The sequence below is a fragment of the Calidris pugnax genome, unplaced genomic scaffold, assembly GCF_001431845.1.
Source record: "Calidris pugnax isolate Ruff unplaced genomic scaffold, ASM143184v1 scaffold103, whole genome shotgun sequence".
Taxonomy (NCBI): Eukaryota; Metazoa; Chordata; class Aves; order Charadriiformes; family Scolopacidae; genus Calidris; species Calidris pugnax.
Genome location: NW_015090990.1, coordinates 16497990 through 16519553, shown reverse-complemented (window position 1 = coordinate 16519553; position 21564 = coordinate 16497990). Strand labels below are relative to the sequence as shown.

At 43.7% G+C, this 21564-nt stretch overlaps 1 protein-coding gene across 1 annotated transcript in view; it reads right to left on the bottom strand.

Moving 5' to 3' along the window:
* Window positions 1–425: 425 nt before the first annotated feature.
* The window catches only part of SATB2 (SATB homeobox 2), a 113630-nt gene continuing 92491 nt past the window's right edge, over window positions 426–21564 (bottom strand). The window contains exon 9 of the mRNA XM_014954075.1: window positions 426–3501. Within this exon, the coding sequence (XP_014809561.1) occupies window positions 3046–3501 (456 nt within the window). The 3' untranslated portion in view covers window positions 426–3045. The remainder of the gene's footprint in view (window positions 3502–21564) is intronic.

The following is a 21564-nucleotide window of genomic DNA, read 5'->3' as shown; positions in this document are numbered from 1 at the left end:
TTTAATTATAAACAGAAAAAAATCTACCAGCAAAAGAAGACAGCAGACTGGAAGTGGATTTTTATGTGTGTGTTTTGAGTATGTTCTCTGACAGGCTGATGGCACCCACACCCTCCTCCTGATCCCAGGAGCCAGAGACTCTCTGTGTGTGCACATACATGTACATTAAAAGCAGCGGGGGTATGTACACATATGTGCACATGAAAACACAAAATCTTGTGTTCTGGCACAACACATCAGTCCTTGGTGATGCAGATTTGTCAGCTGTGCCGACCCCACCGGGCTTATGCAGGTTTTCTAACCTCAATAACACTCATCAACTCTTCTTTCAATATGCAGATACGCCCCCTCCATTTTGCAGACCTTGTTCCACTTGAAGTCAGCAGAAAAGAAAAAAGGCCCAGTAAATTACTTGACAAATTAAGTCATATTTATTGAATGCGTTTTATTTCAACAACCAAAAAATTCTAACAGCCTAACAATGCACATAAGTTAAAAATTAATTATCACTTAGTGATAACAAAGATAAAGTTGATTTACATGGAAAAAAGAACATTTACAATATGTTAATCCTTATTCACATTGTTGATACCGCAATAAAACACAATTTGTTTTTTTTTTTATTTTTTATTTCACAAAAAAAGGCGGAAAATTGTGCTTTGTTAAGAGGCACTACAAGAAAAGTTTCTTTCTCCAAATAGATATTATATGATGGATATTGAATAAATAGACATATATGCATTGTAATTCGCAAAGTTCTGGCAAGACCACAGGCTAAAATGCCCACAGATTCACTTAGAACCACTGCAAAATTGGCAGTGAAATTAAAAATAAAAAGGCAAGACTCAGCATTGAAAAAATACCTAATAAAATTTTTGGTTGAAGTGTAAAAGATACCAAATGTTAATGCCATCATCAGATGAACAACCTTACGTAGCTTGGCAAAATTCAGTTTCCTTTCAAATGTATGGAGTGATTTCAGCTACAGGATAAGAAGACAGTTTTGAAAGAGTAGCTCTGAGAGAAACATAAGCAGCGACCGTTGAAATTCTGATTAAAGCTGCAGCACACTACAGAAATAAAGGATGAAGAGCAAAAGGGGCATAAAGTAAGCAACCCACCATCAGTTTGCAAAGGTATATGAAATTTATGCAGAGATACTCTTATGTTTCAAACATTAGTTCTGAAAAAAATCTCTTAAAAACTCCAGAGGTTACTGAGCAGCTAGAATTAGCTTGTATTGCAACGTCTTCTCCCTGTATATTGTCTGTTCTGAGTAAATATCTACACATAGAGGTTTGTTTTTCGTTTTTAACTCCTACCTTTTATACCTTTCAAATATATAAATAGTATTAACAGTTATATTACATTGCCTGGTGTAGTAAACAGAAAGTAACTTTCAAAGTGATATTGCATGAGGTCTTTGTCAAGGTTACGTGGAAAGCCCGTGTGAAAGAAGGAAGAAAGAAGCCAGAAGCCTCGTTGGAGCGATTACGACCGCGGTTTGAACAGGCGCCTGACATCAATCCGGCTGCCAGAGCAGCAAAGGTGGGGTCTGCTCTCAGAAACCAGCGCAGGGAAGTGGGAAGTGAATGCTACTCGGCGTCTCTCCGGGCAGGATGCCTCGGGACGGGCGGAGGCTGCAGGAGATGGCAGCTTTAGTGCTCATGCCATTGAAGAGTCAGTGGGCAGTAACTCTGCTTCAGGTGAGGGGCAGCTCGCCAGGGCAGCCCTGCCACAGTGGGGGGGCCGAGGGCCTCACGCCCCGGGGGTGGGCTGCAGCCCGGGGGGGGACCCGCTGTGAAAACACTTCATTTTGCTGGCACAAAACGCGAGGGACGGAGAAGCCCCGTTAAACCCGAGACACGGGGGAGGCTGGCGAGGAGGGCGAAGGGGAGGGCAGCAACGCAAACCCTGGGGCTGTCAGCCATTTACCTGGACGGGATCGTTGGGATTGTGGCATTCTGTGTCCCAGTGTAACTTTACACGTGTGTGTGTGTGTGTGTTTCACCTCAGTATAAACAAAAACCAACAACAAGAATGAAGCTTACAAATTTTAAGATCTGAAACTGAAAACGGGTAAATAAAATCCACAGTAACATGTGGTTCATAGTATGAATTCCATACATCAAATCTCAACACATTATCTTTCTTCTCTTTCTATAAAGACCTCGTTAGCGGACAAGTCTATGCACTGAATTTCAGTTTTAGTCGTTCTGAATCCCATGAAAATTCATCTGTTCACTACAGAAAGGAGACTGTCTGGAGAGTGGAACATGCTGTATCCTTTTAAGTGTGCATTGTGTTTAAAGTATTTTAACTTACTAGTTTTCTTTTTAAGGTGCCCTGATTTGTTTTTCCATTTTCTCTCTTTTTTTCCTCTTTTCTTTTTTTGGCAGTGTTGATTTACGTCTTTAAATACATACCTCAAAAATTACCCATCAAGTTGCCAGATAGGAAGCCATATAATAAAGAAAAAAAAAAAAAAAATCAGGGATAAACATAGAAAATAAATAGGAATTCAAAAATAGTCACCACACCCTGAGAGCAGGCGGCAGTTTATCAAAAAGCCAAAGCAACTCATTGTGAAGTGGTTTTAATACATAAACAAGTCTCATCTTTAAAGAACTCATTTCACAGTCTATACTTTCAGGTTGTAAAGTTCCGTCCCATGCAATTTTAATATATATATATTTTATGTAAATATATATATACACACACAAAGTTGTAAATTTTCCTTCATTGATTTCATAGGACTTTTTCTTCCCATTTACTTGCTAGATGTCCCTTTCATAAGTGCAAGATTAATGAAGGCATAATCCTATGTGATTACAATGATTACTTCAGTCACATGTAGGAAGTGTAACACTTGAGTGTCTGTGTCAAGGCGATGTCTGATCGGGCAATGCTGAATTCATTCGGTTTGCACATGGATCATGCGCAACGGAAACAAACAAACAAAAAATAAAAAGAGAAAAAAAAAATTAAAAATAAAACCAGAAAATCCTTGGACCAATGTATTGCTTTCTGCATTCCTATCTCACATTATCTCTGGTCGATGTCCGCTGGAGCCGCCTTGCTTTTGTCGGGGTTCTCCTCCTCGGCCTCCACTTTGTACATCTCCTCAGAGCCCTCCTCGCTGTCGTTCTCCTCCGACTCCGTCAGCAGCTCCTCATCCTTGTACTCTGCCACGTCAACCACCGTTCCCAAATGCTCTTTTAGCTTCCCGTGGTGCTTTACGTGGTAACGTTGGTTCTGGAAGAATTTGATGATGGTGTGTTTGGGGAGATCCAGTTGAGCAGAGAGGGTGTGGATGGCTTCCTGATCAGGGTAGAGACCCACGTCGTGGATAAAGCTTTGAAGGATGCCTAGAGCTTCCAAGGAGATCTTGGTGCGGGATCTTGGCTTTTTGGCACAACTGTCCTCAGCGGGTGGAGGAGGAGCCTCTTCTCTAGGTGGGGAATTCTCCTTGGCAGGCTGGGACTGCTGTCTGTGCAGCACCTACAAGATCAAACAGACACAGACTTCATGTGCATGCTGCCCCCCCTGTGCCTGAGATAAGGGCACTTGTACACGGCTTTACACAGGGTCCGCTTTGTTTTGGTGAAGAAAAGTACAAATAGTCATTTCCCATTGCCTTTCTCACCTGTGAGACAGCTGCACCAGTAACTACAGACTGAACGGAGAAAGCGATTTAAAGGGCAAACGATACAAAATAAATAGAAAACCACAAAATAAGTAAGAAATACAAAATGCAAGAGATAAAAAGAAATACAAAGTAGCCAAAATAAATTAAGTCAGAAGGTCTGTAGCTGTCCAGCTGTCCCATCTCAGACATCCCGCTTTGCTACCCTTCTCCCTGCTCCTTGTTTCCTCTCATCCTTTTAGGCCAGGGACTCTCACTGTTTCTACAAGGTGCCAAGTACCACAAAGGCCTAGTCACATGTGGGACTGTCAGGTGCTACTTTGTCATGAATAATGGCTTGGCATTAGGATCCATCACAGCTGCTTTATGGAAGAAAAGAATTAGTAATAAAAGTGCAGAGATGCGTTAAGATTTCCCTTCTATGACGAGTGACACCGTAGTCAGTTCAGTCGCTTCACAGAGCTGGCTTCAATGTGTCTCCTGACCAGATTTCTCTGTATTACATCTGTATTAATTGCACTAGTTGAGGAGTTCTGAGTTCAAATATTACAGCCCTCCATTCTGAGAGACCTTCCGGGCAAACACGCCTCTCAGTCTTGTAACAGATTTTCACCAGCAGTATCTCCTTTTTGGTGAGTTTAAAGAAAGTGTATGTAGCTCTTAATCTTCCTAACAGCCACTTAAAATGACTAAGAAAGGGCCTTGTGTAGCCCTTATTCCAGGGAAAAAAAATACCTGCTCCGAATTGTTAGAAATACAGAGGAGCTCCACATGCTTTCTTTAAAACCAAATCTATACAAGAGAGATTACAGGCAAAAATCCCCTACAGGATTGAGGGCGGTATTTGCCCAGAGGTTTCTTCAGATGCAGGGAAATAATTATTAGAACTCAACACTACAGAGCTAACAAAATCAATATGGATAAATATTTCCTTCCACAAATAAGAGGGAATTCTGGCTCTTCACCCGAAAAGAAAACATCTTTGCTGCGAACTGTAACATCCAGAAAATCAACCCTACATTAAAGCTCTCTGAAGGGAAAAAAATAAGGATAAATACTGGAAGCGTTCTGAGAACTTGCACTGAATTTTACACACCTACTGAGCCCTCAGTAAAACGCTGCACCACTCACGTTATTACAGGAAGAGGGAAGTTCACCGTGGAATATCAGCCTGTTGTGCAAATAAATAAAAAGGCTCTGTGCCGAAGAGCCCTTTATTCACTTCCTTCATCAAATGTTGCTGTCATAGTAATTTATAACATCAGCCATCTCCAATCACAGGTTTTGAAAAGCACATCAAAGTCCCCAGCCACTGCCCACCGCACACGTGTGGCCGAGGAGCTGAACCTGGAGGAGATGCTGTGAAAACAACTGGAGCTGCAGCCCGGCCAAGGGACTACCTTCCTTCTGCTGCCCCTGAGGGCAGGAGGTGGCACTCGGCCGGCCCAGAAGGGCTACAGGGCAAGCTCAGCACCACTCACGGTGGCAGGACACGGCCCCACGGCCCCAGTGCCTCCACGAGCAGCGGGCACCTGTGTAAGGGCGTGCACGTGCGGACACACCACTGCCACCGCCGCCGATCGATGGTTGTGACAGTGACAGAAAGCACCTGGGTGAGGAGGCAGCTTCACAGCAGCTCCACACTGTCAACCCAAAGCAGGTGCCACCGCGGGCAGGGCTTGCCACGCTGCTGGCAAGAGCCGCTGGTGGGCAGAAGCGCTGCAAACGGTTCTCGGTGCCAATAGATTCATTTTCCACTCAAGCACATCAATACTCAGGGTGTCATAGACATGGAGCGAAGGAGCCGGGGGAAAGGAGAAGCTCAAATGGAAATGACGGATTTTCTGGTTTATGTTTTATTACATCTCTTGTAATAAAAGAGCATAATGTTCTAATGAACTGAATCGCTCAGCTGCTCTTTGAGGATTGCTTTTTGTCCATGGGTTGTCTTCAAAGAGAAGGGCTGATGTTTCCGAGTAGAGGGGTCACAGACAAGGGTCGGATCCATACCTCCATCAGCAGAGCGCGCTGAAAGCAGCAGAGCTGGGATCACCGACACCAGCCAAAGACCCAGCCCCATACATATGTCACACAGCCCCTACCTACATCATCTCCCCTGTTGTGCCCTCTGGTCCTGTCCCCTGACACTGTAAGGCCCAGAGCAGTCACAAATAAAAGGATTTAATACCACAAATAAACTGCCAGGGAATTTACAGACAGCGTCATATGAAAAGCCTCAAGTAGCGTTGCTAATCAGCAGCGGAATTCAAGCAGCCACTAACAGAGATAGAAACACAGCCAGAAAGAGTGTGAATTACTCAGTTCATTCTTGTTGGAGTTGGAAGTGGGCTTTTTTTTCCCTTTTCAGTTGACAAATAGCATGAGAAATGATCCAGCCTGAAAAATGTTACAAGACTTCCAATCAAATATAATGATGAAAAAAACCCAACAATACAGGATCAGCAGCAGTAAAATGTTTAATTTGAAGGAGATGAAGAGATGCCTACAGCATCTATAAAGCAATCAACCAAAGAGAGGGCTGAGAGCGGGAGGGAAAGAATAATTTTACTTAACCCTTCCTTTTCTGGAGTGACCTCTCCATCCTCTCCAGAAGAGAAAACACGTAACTCCAGGGTTATCAGTGTAAAATATTAGAAAAAAGAATGCATTTTATTTGACTTACTGTTTTCCCAAATAACACAAACCCTAAAGCTACTCTTATAGAACAGATAAATCTCATGATTTCACTAACTTCTAGGGGCTTGCTCCCGGATTTCCAGCAGCATTAACAAAGAATTTCAGTGACACAACATTGCCCATATACAGAGAGATGGATAAATGCACAGAATTTCCTTCAGGTTTAGGCTGTGATCAGTTTTGTATTTCCTTCTGTTAATATGGGCTATATAATACAAAAAAGCACACTTTTCTATGGAAAACTGATCAACTGTTGAGATGCATGATACAATACAAAATCTAAATTACCTTTTTGTTACATATTCGCTTTGAACTACATTTGTAAACCACCCTGGTTGATTTGGGCAATTTGCTTACTTCACGTCCGGCTCTGCACGCCCCAGACTCACAGAGGAAACTACCCATTTTCGGCAGTTCCACATTTTCTGATTTTGGAGTCATTATTATGCTCATAAATCTGCGGGTAAAATTTCCACTGGTTTTGCGCACTGTTGTGCATGTTCTGTCACAACACTTCATCTTTTGGGTCAGTGCTGCTCTGCTTCTGTACTGCAAAGAAGGAAACCCCCCTGACCTTCCGTGATTGAAGTAAAGGCTGCAGCGCATTTTCCACTGCTGATAAACCCCATAAATGATGGTGGAACCTACCAGGGAACACCAGGTGTAGGGTGGGCTTCAGAGAGAAGGGATAAAAACAATGGCCATGCTCAGCTCCCTTCTCCTTCCTCCCTGCCCCTCCCCACTGCTCCCTGGCCGCAGGTGAGGCAGCCGCCTCCTCCTCCTCCTTCTTCACAAAAACCCCATAAATGATGGTGGAACCTACCAGGGAACACCAGGTGTAGGGTGGGCTTCAGAGAGAAGGGATAAAAACAATGGCCATGCTCAGCTCCCTTCTCCTTCCTCCCTGCCCCTCCCCACTGCTCCCTGGCCGCAGGTGAGGCAGCCGCCTCCTCCTCCTCCTCCTCCTTCTTCACAGCCACCACCATCTGGAGCTGACTTCCCTTCCACTCCTTCCCTCCCTCCTCACCGACTCCCCATCTACTTTCAAATCAAATGTGAAGATATAGATTTCCTTCCATGCCCAAAGGACTTATTTTTTCCATCCCTTCAAGAGATTTCATTTTTAAACTCTACAGGCATGGCTGCATTCTCAGCGCTTCCGAACAGAGCAGCTTTGGAAGATGCTGTTTTACGAAGGTTCATTCAGGTAGACTTTAACCCCATAAACTACGTTTTTCAAACAAATTAACCAGCGGTGGTAGAAAACTTGCAAGAAAACGAGTATGATGGAAGTTGACTTTAAAAGATAAAGTGACTGGTCTTAAATCGCACAGTACTGAAATATGATTTGAAGGCCACAATGAAAACCAGCTGGAAGCCATGTGTAAAATATAATAGTACATGCCTACAGGGAAGGAAGTGAGATATTGAATGATTAAGTTTAGGAGAGTATATAATGTAGTGTATCATTACAGGAGTGATCAGGATTACTTCTAATAAGCTAAGGGTTTGTGGTCTTTCTAAAATCCAAAGCCAAGAATTATTGGGGGGAAGGGATCGCTGCACTGTTTTACATGTATCCGCTCCCCACGTCTTAGGACGCTCTTGCAGGAGAAACCGGGATTCGGCAGAGTGGGACAGCCGCCTTCCCACAGAAAAGAGAGGTGAGAGCCCCAAACTGAATGAGGAACGTCATGTAATTGCCGTCTGTGTCTGCACTGTATTTAATTTTGGCTGGATTCACTATCCCACTGATGTTTGTTTCCATTTCCACCCACTCTCTAGCTAGAACGAGAGACGTGAAAATGGTGAGTGGCGCAGGGGAGCCAAGCGGGACGCCCGAGCAGGGCACACACACGCCCTCGGGCACACACTGACAACACTCGCCCCGTGAGATGCCACCTTTGCAGCCATTGCAGTAGATTAGAAACAGGAACTGCATTTCTACGTGAAAACCCCGAGCTCTTTTGTTTCACAGTGTGGTTCTGCCCTTCCCTTTGCAGACGGGGTCCATACCTACGTCGGCAGAGAGCAGGATGAGTCGATGTGAGCTCCTTTCTGGCTGGCTTTGCTGAGATGATGAGGTGCCCCTTACTATAAGAAATACCAAAAATCTTACATTTTTGGAAGACAAGACTGTGCATTTGCAACAGAGACTGCCCTTGTTGTGTAGACACCAGCTTCCTCTGTGCCCAGACAGAGCGAGCACCGACAGGCACCTGGAGTGCCGTGTACTGCCCGGTACCAACTCTCATAACCCAAACCCACGAGGAGCAGAGCTGAATGGGTTAGTCTTCTCTCCTCCACAGTGGGAAGGGGCCTCACTTCTTAGCCTTCCTTCACATGTACATTGCTCTCGTAGCCAGCCACGACACTCTATCACACCAAGAACTTTTATGCCCAAGCGGGCAAGTTTTTAGCCAGCTTAAGTAGCCCAAAATAAAAGCCAGAGAGAATGCCCACACTTTACAAACCTAGGTTCAGTTCCTGTGTTTGGCCCACCTAACACCATCCATCTATTACATGCCTTACGAGCATTCAAGGTAAGTCAGCAGGATTTACCACCAGTTTGACTCAATGCAAAAACCGGACCCGCTACGTACCTCATGTCAGCCAGCCCTTGGAAACGCTCTTCCCAATGACCAGCTGAAGTCAAAGGGAGGGCAGAGGACAAGCCTAAACAAGGTGTTCAGCTGCATTTTACAGGGACCTGCAGCTGGAATTTGCAACACTTCATCTCTGAATGGTGAGAGCTCCCAGGCAGGGTCTACCTGTCATGTTAAGAGTGTTCTTAAGAGACAACCTCCATCACCTTACAAAGGCATCTTGTATCTAGAAGGAGGCATTGTTTGTCCCTCTTAGGAGATCTTACAGGAATAATCTGCAGGAATTATCTATTCAACCAACCAACCCCACACTCGCTACTCGCAGCCTCTCGCAGTTTCTGTTGGTGTACAGCACTGTGCAAGGAGGGAGCACAGCAAGCTGCTGCCATAAACAGGCTTGCACCCTGACAGCCGCCCAGCCCGGGGCTCACAGGGCTAAGAGCATTAATTAGACGCAATCACTGTGCCAAGACACTTTACAGCTTTCCTAGGAATGTCTGTACAAGAAACTGTAGCAGAAGTTACAATTTGCACCTGTGTTCATTTCTTTCCTCTTAAAAATGTGGTTGTTAGACTACTCTTTTTTTTTTTCTTTTTTTTTTTTTTCCTTTCAAAAATAAACTCACTTTAGTAAACACTGTACCTCTAAGACTTCTGCTGAGCCACCGCCCTACTTTTTTTTTTTTTCTTTTTTTTTTTTTTCCTTGCAAAAATATACTCACTTTAGTAAACACTGCAGCACTAGTCGCAGCTCCAAATGGAGTATTTTCTTTGGGCTCATTCTCACCGTGGTGATTTCACACCTTGACACCATAAAGCTGTGTTAAAGACTGTGGTTTAGTTTCCTTGCTTTTCTTGGATTATACAGTATCCTAAGGTCAAAACTCAGGAAAATCCACAACTGTTATTAAAAAAGAAAAAGTATCTATGAAGTGATGACAAATTGCAGACTACAGGTGTTAGATTACATTTTGACTCCAGGCAGGTTTAATATACTTTAGTTTCCTTTTACAATTGCCCTTAGCAGGTAGCGTTATCGGTAAGGGATTTAAAAAAATATATGGTACTCAATAAAAGAAGACCGTGTCAAAAGAAATCAATATGAGCGTGCAAAATGGTAGGAAGTCTGACATGGATAAATATGTTCACTTTCATCTAACTTCAGTCTGAGCTTCTTTTAATTTTGTAGCTCAAATGCCAGCCGCACACGCTGTGCATTTTCCAATGCAGCTTGGTAATTGCTTCACAAGAGTAAACACCGTTATTAGAGATAATTGTAAGACATGTTTGTGATATGATGTACCCTGTCTCATGCGAGCCAGACCAAATCAGAGCTGGTGGCTACAACAACTTGTAACCAGTAGCCCTGGGCCCTATTCAGTTGCAAAGACAAAGCAGTCACACAGTAAAAAAAATTCCCCAAATATTCAGGCCTTTCCTACTACCCCTTATCTGCTGCTGACGGCCACTGGAGACAGAATATTGGATCAGACAAACCCCCACTCCTGAGTCTTTCATCTCTGGGGTAAAAGTCACTCTCTGAGCCACGCAAAAGGGGAGTCAGAGGGAACTACGAGGAGAGAAATGAGTTCCACAGGGAATCCCAAGTCAAAGGCAAGTTTGGTTTCCAGGCTGGAATGTGAGCTGGTTGAAGTGATTCAAGTCAACATCTTTGGAGCACACTCGCCACATGCTTCCCTTTGCTCTATGGCGGTCGCCTTGCTTAAGGGCAGGAAATAGGCAGTGATCTGAAAACATGGCAAGACACTGAACAAACAACCAGACTCTGAAGCAGCACTCCCATCCCACAATTCTTCTCCAGAGCCAAACTGTCAAAATTGGTCAAAAAGGTGACTAAAAAGAGAACAGGAAGGAGAAAAAAAAAAAAAATTAAAAAAACCCCCAAAACTTTCAGTTGTGCATTTCTTTTGCCACCCCACCCAAAGTAATGAGCATCAGCAAAATGCAATTAATCTGGAGTTGAAGGCGGGGGAAGGTGTCTCTTCCCCCGTCACACACTGCTCCCATTAATGCTAACAGGAGCTTAGCTTGCATCAAAGAGCAAACACACCACAAAACATTTTTAAGAGCTATCATCACTGGAGATAAAATATAAATTACAGCCTGATTACACCGCGCCGCTAAGAGGCTACATGTGCAGCGTAGCTCACAGTGATGACTGGAGATGACCAGATAACTTCTGGACAGCTCTGAGGTTACCGTAAAACATCTGTGCCGAGGAATCTTTCCTTGTCTTTGCTTTCCTTTCAAGAAGCCGTGGCACTGCTGTCTGCACAGTTGTTTGAAGAATGTTTACAAATCAGCTTGACAAAGAGAAAAAAAAATTCTGCCATCACTTGACCACAATCATGATCTTATTCTTCAGTAATGCGTGGTTTATTTCCCTTTCCTGATCTCTGTTAATAGACAGCACGTGCCTACACAATAGCCACTATTTTGTCTGTATAATGTTAAAAAAATAAATCACAAAACTCTGACAATGCAGAGCAGTGTCCCGGTGTTTCCTGGGGTAACTGCTCTCCCTTGAACGCTAACTCAACTCTTCCCACAAAAGCACAGGCACAACTTTCATTGCTGTGCAAGTGCCTGAGAACTGGCTGATTTTATGGGGTAGCACAAATGAGCTCATGCTGATGAACGTTAGTGGATTAGCTCCGAATTTCCCATTTTGGGCTGGTTTAAGCCAGATTCTTAGGTTTTCTGCGCAGTAACTGTGGCCAGCAGCGGACAGCCCTTTCTGGAATACCTGGCTGCAGCCTGGAAGGGTTGTCACCTCCTGCTGGTCCCACAGGTGGAGCCGGCACGTACCTACTGTACAAATGCCCAACAGGCCAGGCCCAGTCCGGCTGCTGCTGGCACAAACCAGGGTGCTGGTGACAGAGAGGCCGATGTGGCCAGGAAGCGTTGCACAACGCCGCTGCAGACTCTCTCCTGAAGGCATTGGTGATGGATGGCTCCATTGTCTGGGGATGGGGCACGGCCAGCACAGCTGGCACAGGGGCTGGCTTGCTGCATCCCCCAGCAGGCAGGCAGGGCTCTGCTGGCCTCAAAGAAGCCAAGGAGCCTCTCTGGCCTGTAACCTGCGGTAGCGAGGCAGCCTCCCCTTGCAAGGGAAAAAGCAACAGCCCCGTGAAGGTTCCTGCTGCCCTTCTGCATGAATGCTAACTGGAGTCCTGCTCAACTGGGACTTTCAACATCTGCGTGTGCATCCAGGGCCACAAAACCTTCCAGTTAGCGCTTACCTTCTTCAAAGCAAGACCACAAGTTTTGTGGGCCTCAGACTTGCCTCTTCCATGCTTTCTCTTGCAGCCCTAGCAAGGCATGCTGGGGTGCTATGGCATGTAGAGCCTGGCTTGTCAGTCTCCAAATAGAGCCTGAGCTGGGCTGTGGCTGGAGAAAGAGTCTGTCAAAGATTTTGGGTTGATTCTGAGGTTCCCCATCCCAACCCTGCTAATCCTAATGAGGCACTGGCAGAACGCCACAGGAACTAAGGAAGCAACAAAAGGCTTTTTTGGTTTGCTTTTCTGCAGACAAAATACTTCTGGTATGCTCAACACTTTCTTGTTTAATTAACACTACACATGTTCTCCTTTTCTTTTGAAAATCAGAAGAGTATTTGGGGGCAGTGTGAGCACGATCTTCTCTTACAAGCCCTAACCTAGAGCCACGCTTAACGCCAAGCTCTAAACCCCTAACTATGGTGGCACCAATGGCGCCACTATAATCATGTTGTTTTCCAGTTACTCAGATCAGGAGGAGGCATTGCATTATTTCAGGAAGGATAGGTTTGGATTAGACACTGGGTTCTGGGGGGAGGGGTGGGGGGTAATTATTTGTCCCATCAAACTGTTTTAGGTCCTTACAGATGGCTATTTGGGGTTCCAGGAATACCCAACTGTACTGCTAATTTTTACAATGGGGGCAGTTAGAAGTCAGAAGAACCTGACTGTTATGGTTAGTGAAAATAGCAGATTTGTGCTGATAAAACACTACTCAGCATGTTTTTTGCTTTCTAGACGTAACCACCAATGCACTTAATAACAGGACTTGAGCAAACTATACTGTGTGAATCAAACACATAAAAGTACAAATATTCCTTTTTTTAGAAAGCGAGTCTTAAAAAGTGCATTATAATCAACTACCATGGTAAAAGGCAAAATATCCAGCATTACCACACACGCAACTGGCATAATGTGCTTTATTATACCCTTAGCTTGAAACTGGGTAAATAAAAATCAAATGACCAAAGTACAGTCTCCCTCACAGATTAGGGCAGTGCGGACAGGAGGCTTGGAGAACCAAGTCTGAAATCCTTTGTCTTCCTGATGATACTCTGGAAAAGGTGGACACATCTGGAAGACTGAGGAAGCTAACGCTGGTGTTACTGCTCTCCATGTCTCCCTACTCTGACCCGCACCTATTTTATAGGTTCTGGATGCTGGAAGAAAAAGCCTTTATGGAAAGTAAACAGCACCTGCAGTTTATATTCACAGCACTAGAAAATATGCCGTTGTGGAAAATATGCAGTTGTTCATTTTTTAATAAAATGGTTTAATATATGGCCAGCAGGCAGCACTGGGACAAAGCAGAGGATGACACTGTTATGGCCCTGGGATCCATCCCTGGCTCTGCCGCTGCCTGCTGTGGGGAGAGCCCTGTGTCCCGCTCAGCCCGTGGCCACACACACACACACCAGCGCAGGGGGAAGCTCACGCTTAGCGCACGCCCGCAGCTGTGTCGCTCTCTGTGCAAGGAGCCCCGGGCGTTTGCTAGAAATGCGAAACACCATTCTTTGCTTCATTAAGATTAGAATTGTGTGGCATTTTTCAGTCAAACATTTTTCTTTCGGTCAAAAATGTCGAGTGAGTGACATCAAAGTATTGCCTAAATAAAGTCTACTTTGCCAAGCTGTTTGCCTGGGGCAGCGGGGGGGTGGATTTTCTGACAAAGTTCAAGCAGCTGTTTAGGCATTTTTCATGAAACAGCATATTCTGGTTGCTTTTATTCAGACCAACTTTTGCTCTTCAAATTCTTCCTATTTTCCTTTAAAGTATTATGTTGCTCTAAACTGCCGCAAACCTTTTTTTCTTTTTTTTAATTTTAACTGAAAAATAGTAATTTTAAAAGCACCAATATATTTTTTTTCTTTCAGTATTTCAGAAATGTCAGCAACCCCTTAAACTCAGCTCAAGCACTTCTATAGCTCTAGGCTGTACCACCCAAGGAACAGAAGCACACAGCCATCTCTCTACCCACCTACCTCCTTCACCGTCATATTTACAAAGGGTTGTACTGATGGGAGCTCTGAAAGAATGAAATGCAATGCACTTTATAAAGGGAGCTGGATGCGAATCTTTCCTATCTCAAAATCCAATAAAGCTTATGATTTTTATTGCATGTGGGAGTCCTTTGGTTCTATGCAATACTGATTAGCAGTTTGGCCAGTAAGTCTGATAAAACCAGAAAGTACTTTCGAATATATCCTGGCCAGAGACACCTGGGAGTGAAGTGAGGGTGTTGCAGCTGGTGGCCCCAGGGGCACACACGTACCTTGGGATTTCTTCCTTGGTTCTGTTCCATCTTGCCATGGTTTTGTTCCATTCTCTCCAGAAAAAATGACTCCAAACCTGTCTTATCCTTGAATCTTCTCAGAAAGGAGGCATCATCTCAAAACTATTGCCCCTTGCCTTTCCAACACACATGAACCCAAAAAATTCACAACCTGCTTTAGTCAGGGCTCCGGACTGGACTTGAATGGATCCCAAACAAAGCAACGCAGCATTCTTAATCCTTAATCCTTAATATCATTTAAACAAGGGAACACCAGGAATAACATTACTCCAAGTCAGCAACACTTCCCCGGTGCTAATCAGGCCATTAAAAAGGCATAAGCAGTTTGTCTGACGCAGAGGGACAAAGACAACCACAGAAATGAATCAAAACCAGGGAAAAATTAGAGATTAAAAGTAATAATACTCCTTTCAGCAAACCACAGCCTGAATGCATGATAAGTGGCTAAAAGACACAATCACTGCGAGATCTAGAGACAAAAAAAAAGGTCTCCTGACTGAATGAAATGTAAATTAAAGTAGCTCTGGTACAGAAGCGTTTTCTTCTCTTTGCCACCAAGAGGTCTGGACCCCTTTGCTGCAAATGAGGACTGCCACAGCTGACCCCCCCTCACCTCGCTTAAGGAAAACACACACGCTCAAAGTCAACAGTTGGAGGGAAAGGAAGAAAAACACAGCAGATCTGCTAGAAGAGATTTCCATGGAGGTTCCCTCCCCAAATAAGCAGATGGTTTCCAGTTAGTCAGGGTCAGGGACTGCCCGTGTGGTTTCCTGCCTGCTTGCCTTTGTAGCTTATCTAGATTTCATCAAGATACGCAGTCCAAAAAAATTAGAATAGCTAAGTACAGAAATTAGGGAAACTAAATACAAATGAGCCTTGGTTTGCACTTGTGCAGCCAAGCAGAGGAGCGTGTGCCCGTGGGCAGGATGAATGTGGTGGTGCCACATCTCATCTGCAGAGCCCGGCTCGGGTCTCCGTAATGCTGCTGTGCCTGTCCGGGCACCAGAGCCGTGCCAAACTCTATCCAAAAAACTGCTTTGAAAATACCCTTGGCATCACTTTACAACCCTGCCCGCCTTGGCTGTGGCGCCGGCAGGCCAGGTCCCCGGCGTATCCCCGTCGGCGCTGGCAGCCCTGGGGGGGTGGCACACACACTGGCTCTTGGAACACCATGCATGGGAGCAAAGCAAAAATCCGACTGGGAAGGCATGCACAAGCTACCATATGGAAAGGGCATTCTCAAATTAAACCCTGGAACCCAGATGAGATCTGAGCGAAGGACAGTTTCACTTAAAGGAAATCTCTGAGGTCAACCGGCAATTAACTGAAAGGTTCTGATTGAATACGCTATTGACTGCGCTCACATCAGAGAGCTTCCTGTTTATTATACCTTATGGGCTGTCTAGGTGCCAAGACATCAAACTGTCAATAATCTATTAATACTAAACAGCTCCTCCCTCCTTACTCCCCCATGCAAATACTCTCAGGCTAAGAAACTGCAATAAAAAGATGGAAATTTTTGAAGTGAGATAGAAATGAGCTTTTTAGGGTATTTCTTTGCTTGGTTCCAGCTGAAAGTACAGCAACATTCATAAACAATATAACACGCAGTCTATAACTACATGGAAAAAATTGTGTTAAAAAAAATCAGACATGATTGAGACCATATCCTGAAATCTGGCTTTCTTTTCCAAGCCATCTTTAAACAGTCTAAGTTAAATTTAATTAACAATTTACAACAAGGAGAGAGAAGTTATTTAAAGAGAGGCCTACAGGTCCTTAACATTCAGTGTCTGGGAAACAGTTGTATATAAAAAAAAAGTTTTAATGAATTTAATAGAGAAAAGCACTTTAATTAAATGCTGTCAAAGAGGATTGTATTAATGACTGCACACAAAGGAATTTAAAGCAAGCCAAGTATATTTAGCAAATAGGAAGTAGGCTTTCAGAGGCTGCAACTATTTATGTTTCTGCCATTGCAATGCATCTAGGAGATCGCATTGCCAATTGAAAGCAGTTATGTTATTAGATATGATTTTATTTATTATGGATTATTAAAATTTCAAATGCTGCAGGGAATACATTTATTTCACTTCTAAAATGAAAGAACAAAGATATTTCCTGCTTGTTCAGTAAGAGGAAAAATAGAAGAGGAAATAAATAATAAATAATAATAATAACTTAGCACTTAACTAGTGAAGTGCTGTCCAGACAGATCTTTTTCTGGGGCCCGTTGAGTCCTGGAATTTAGCCTGTCTCTTTCTTTCTGCTACAACCGGATGAATTCGCAGTTGCCACTGCACCTTCCCTCAACACAGCACAGAAAGAGGAGCTGGCTCCTACTCCTTACGGGCAGGATAAAACTCCTCGTTGTATCCTGTGGTAGCACAAGGGACTTCTGCAATACTCTGGTACGTTTCAAATCTAAAAACTACCAAAATCCCAAGAAGTAAAAAGAAATCTAGGTTGCCAAGCTTTTTGCAAGCAACATTGAGAAGACCAAGGTTTTCCAGACCTAACAAAGAGACTTGGGCACACAGCTCTCATGAAAGTCCCCAACAGCTATGGGTCTGCATTTAGGCTCTTTGCAGAACGTGCTCACCTTCCTCAACATCCATGTGATGGGACTTGTGGCAGGGGGGCTGGTCACAATCGCCCCTGCCCACGTGCCTTGGAGTCAAGTGCAGCACATCAAGTGGGCACAGCCTAGTAAGAGCACAACATAGAGATCTAAACTATAAATTTGAGAAAAAGCAACTAGAAAATTCAAGGGTGTCAACGTTATTTTGTACTACGATGGAACAAATAACATAAAACTAAATTTAATCCAAACTGGAAACCGAGGAATGTTTTTTGACAAAGTTAATGAGACGGCTGGGTTTGTAATATCCAGGATATGTTCTGTGATTTACCACATCCTTTTTGCCATATGTAATGGTAAGACATTAATAATGATTTTAGAAGTTTCAAACTTCTTATAAGGTCCAGAGGCACCTTCTACATGCTTGTATGCCTTGGTTTCTGAACACCAAGTCCCTTTAAGTTAGGCACCACGACATGAGTTAGTCCCAAATTACTGCTTTTAAAATGTATTTATTTGTACTCAATATAATATTTTTATCTTCTAGTTTGAAACATGAAGAAGTGAGTAGAACTGTGGGAAAAGACATTGGAAAGGAGGCACAAGGGGATACCCACTTCCTTTCACAAGGTGAGAAGCATCATAAATAGTGAAATTCAATTTTCTAAATACATTATCTGATTTTTGTTTAAGACTTTAATAAAAGTCATATGTGATGTGTGTTGAGAACGTAGCCTTTGTTGTTCCACAGCTAGGGATCTTGCAAACAGCTTCGCTTTGTCTGTGCCAAGATATTTTGGAATATTCTTTGAAACACTGTAAGCATAGATGACTGTGAGAAAAAATATGTGCTACTGTACTTCTGGATACTTGATGTGTGAGAATAGTGCATACACACAAAAACATTTCCTGTTTCAATCTCCAATTCCTGTAAAAGTCCATACAAACACGGAACAACATACACAGCACACTAACCCTGAAAAGACCATATCCCTGCACATATTACAGTCTCTGGGTATTTCCAACTATTCAGGGCGGGGAAAAAAAAAAAAAAGAAAAGAAAGGAAAATGAATTTATTGAAAGACTGGTCCAGGGCAAGGAGACTGAGCATCTATGCCCTGCTCTGTCACAGCCCAGCACTGCCCAGAAGCCGCACAATTTCCTTGGGGCATGCTGTGTAAGATGGGAGGCAGAGCAGCTCACTCGCTCTCGGGGATCTCTGAGGGACAACCAGTGCAACGTGCTCTGGTAGCACAATACAATCTTGTTTCCCTCCCCATGTAATTTTTACGATTGCCTGTCTGCACAGAAAGCCCAGATGCAACGATCCCGGGCTCTAACTTTATTCTAAGATTTCTGTAAGGAGCCCAAGAATAAAACGTTTCATACGGCCAGCAGCTTATAAACATTTACACATCTCTAAAGCCTGATACTATCACTTATGTACAAGTCCAAGGGACAGAGTATTTTGGGAGCATTAAAATGAAATTTAAAAGACCAATATTTTTAAGTGCAAAAATTTTCAAATGCAAATGGAACAGAGGCTCATCTAGTGGCTTTTCTGCCTTTAAGACTTCCCTGCTGCCAGCCAGCAAGCTTCAAAGGTTACGTGAATTTAAAGAGCTTTATTTAGATGTTTGCTCATTCTCAACCTACTATGACTCTTTACAACACTGGCGGCTTAGCGTTTACGAGAGGGCCAGGACTGGAAGAAATGAGGGCTAAATCTGTTCAAATTGTGTGTGAAAGGCAATAGGGTGAGACAACGAAGGCCCAGAGCTACAGGGACCTGTCAGAGCGACATGAAGGCAAACCACCACCCTACCGGTAACTACCAACTCTCCACGTGCCAACTCTCCACATTCAGCTTTAAGCAAAGTTTCTGCCCAGAGCATCCCATCATGGGAGCTGGGGCAGCCTGAGAAGAGCTGCTCTGGGGCAGCCTCGCACAAGCCACCGTCTGGGTAGAACTGCCTCTGCCTCGAACGGGGCAGCACGTCCTGCATGACAGCACACGTGTCCTTGGCCCCAGGGACAGCCTCTACCTCCACCACGCTGCCAGTGCCATCACAGTTGTGTTTGTTGTAAGAAGCTGGTGAAGAAGAACACCAGCCACGCTCTCAGGGCTCCCTCACTTAAGAGTCCCACCTCATTCATGCCCTGTCCTTGGTTGATCCTGGACCAAATGAAAGCTGTCCCACAGCAGGCGGCACTGAGGTGGCCTCACGGTTCCAGGAGTCTGAACAAATATGGAAAGGACGTACTGCTTTTGACAAGACTACACTTGCCACCTCAGAAAAACCCAAAACTATCCACTTCACTTGATCTCCCATTTCTAGGGTTAAATGGAATAGTACTAAACCTAAACTAATTTCAGAACAGAAGCAATTTTGTTTTAATTGCAAGTACACTCCCCACTATCATTTCAAGGGGAATCGCAGGCTTAAAGTTAATAAAAATCAGCAGCACTTTTCAGCCACATTAGATATCCACACTAAACAGAAACAGCTGAGAAGGCGCAGTAGGCAGGTTTGGCTTTAGCAGTCAAAGCTCAGCGGCTTTCCACTGCAATTGTGGTAACTATCAATCACAAGAAGCTCTATCGGACACCTCTGGGTTGAATGTAAGGGGTTTGTTGTCTGATACGTGCTCCTGTTGCCTTTGTCAAACCTTGTGCAATGCTCTCGAGCTACAGTGGCCCATCAGGAAAACGATGTGCACCAGAAGGGAGGAAAAGTAGAGCCCACAGACACGGCTTTTGTTCCAAACCACAGTGTGTGTGGCTGTGGGGACGGGTACTGGAGCAGTATGAAAAATCAGTGCAGAAGTGGAAGAGAGTTTTGCGTGTACTGCTTCCTTCCAAGAGAGTCCCTTACCCCCACCCAAAAGCAGGCACTCGCATGATAGAGATAAACACTGAGTAAGTGCCATTTGCAATATATAGTGCCTTCAGCTTTAATACTGCACAGAAATAGAAGTTACATAGTTTGAGATTTTTTCAGTGGTATTTGAATGGTTCAGATTGACAGGAGATACTGAAATTGACTGCTATTGTCTAATTTTGATAAAAGAGAATGGAACTCCAGATAATGTAATGACTAAGGAAGACGGATATTCTTCACTCACAAAACTCACAGATTTCATTCTGACACGCATTTCCCTCTGTAGTTCTAAATCAAAGACAAAATAAATGCTCCAACTGCAACACAACCAAACCAAATCTCTGAGCTTTTTGAGTGGAATGAATAAGCCTGTGATACAAATATCTTTAAAAATCCACCTGGGCTTGGTGAGTACAAGTTGTCCCACAAGTCCTGACCATCCCTGTCTGAGCAGACATCACATCCAGCCACAGAATAAGGAGCTGGGGGAATCAAAAAGCAGTGGGTATCCATCTACAGTCTGTCTTTTGGGTGCAGAGAAATGATCAATACGCAAACTATCAGGGTGCAGCCATTAAGAATGAATCACAGGACACACCATCCCCACAAAATATTTTCTCTAGATAAAACAGTAGGCACCAAAGTCAGAGAGTCAGCATGGTTTGGGAAAGTGGTTTTTGTCCAGGTCTCCCACACAACTCAGTCCTGATTTTCAGTATGTGAAATGCCCTGCTGTAACCCACACAAACACAGCAAAAACTCACCGTGCACATCATCCTATAGATCATTATGCACACCATGCTCTCCCATGGAATAACAGTTTTGCTTCACTTACCATCTATGATTGCCCAACTATTATTAATTAATATTATTTTTTAAGAAAAGAAATTTTAAGTCTCACTGTTTTTTCCATCTGTATGCTATGCTTTGTGTGACCCATGAACTCTAAGACAATGTTTAGAATCAGCTACTTCATTAGGAAGCATTACTGTGGTGTTCATTCCCCTCCCTATTACTTCTAGAAAGAGAATATGAAATTAGTTTCATTGGATTGCCATCGCCACTTGCTTTGACCCATTTTTACGAGGGCTCCATGTTCTGCTGTTTTGTGTTTCATTGTAATTTCTAAAATATTTGTTCCCTTCCATCCCTCACAAAATGACAAAATTAGTATTTCATTTACTTCTGTGGTATGTTATTTTCCGCATATTTAAAGAGAGACCACAATGTTTGCAGTGAACACACAATACAAAAGAGCTTTCCTACAGCTTTCTGCTATGCCTTCTTTTATTTACTAATGTTTCTCCATGATTTACGATCTGAACTATTATAAATTGCCAGATTTGTCTAAATCAAAGCTTCTGAGAAAAAAAGGGCGGAGGAACGTCATTTTTAAAAAGTGACAAAAGTAACAGTGTATCAGAAAGCATGCGAAAACCATTCCTGTTTCTATAAAGTCAACATTTGGCTGCTTTTAAATCAATATGTACCTACCAGCTTCGGCAGAAAATGAAAAGCAAGGTTTCCCTGCTCTCCAAATAGTAGGTACTTTGCTGCAG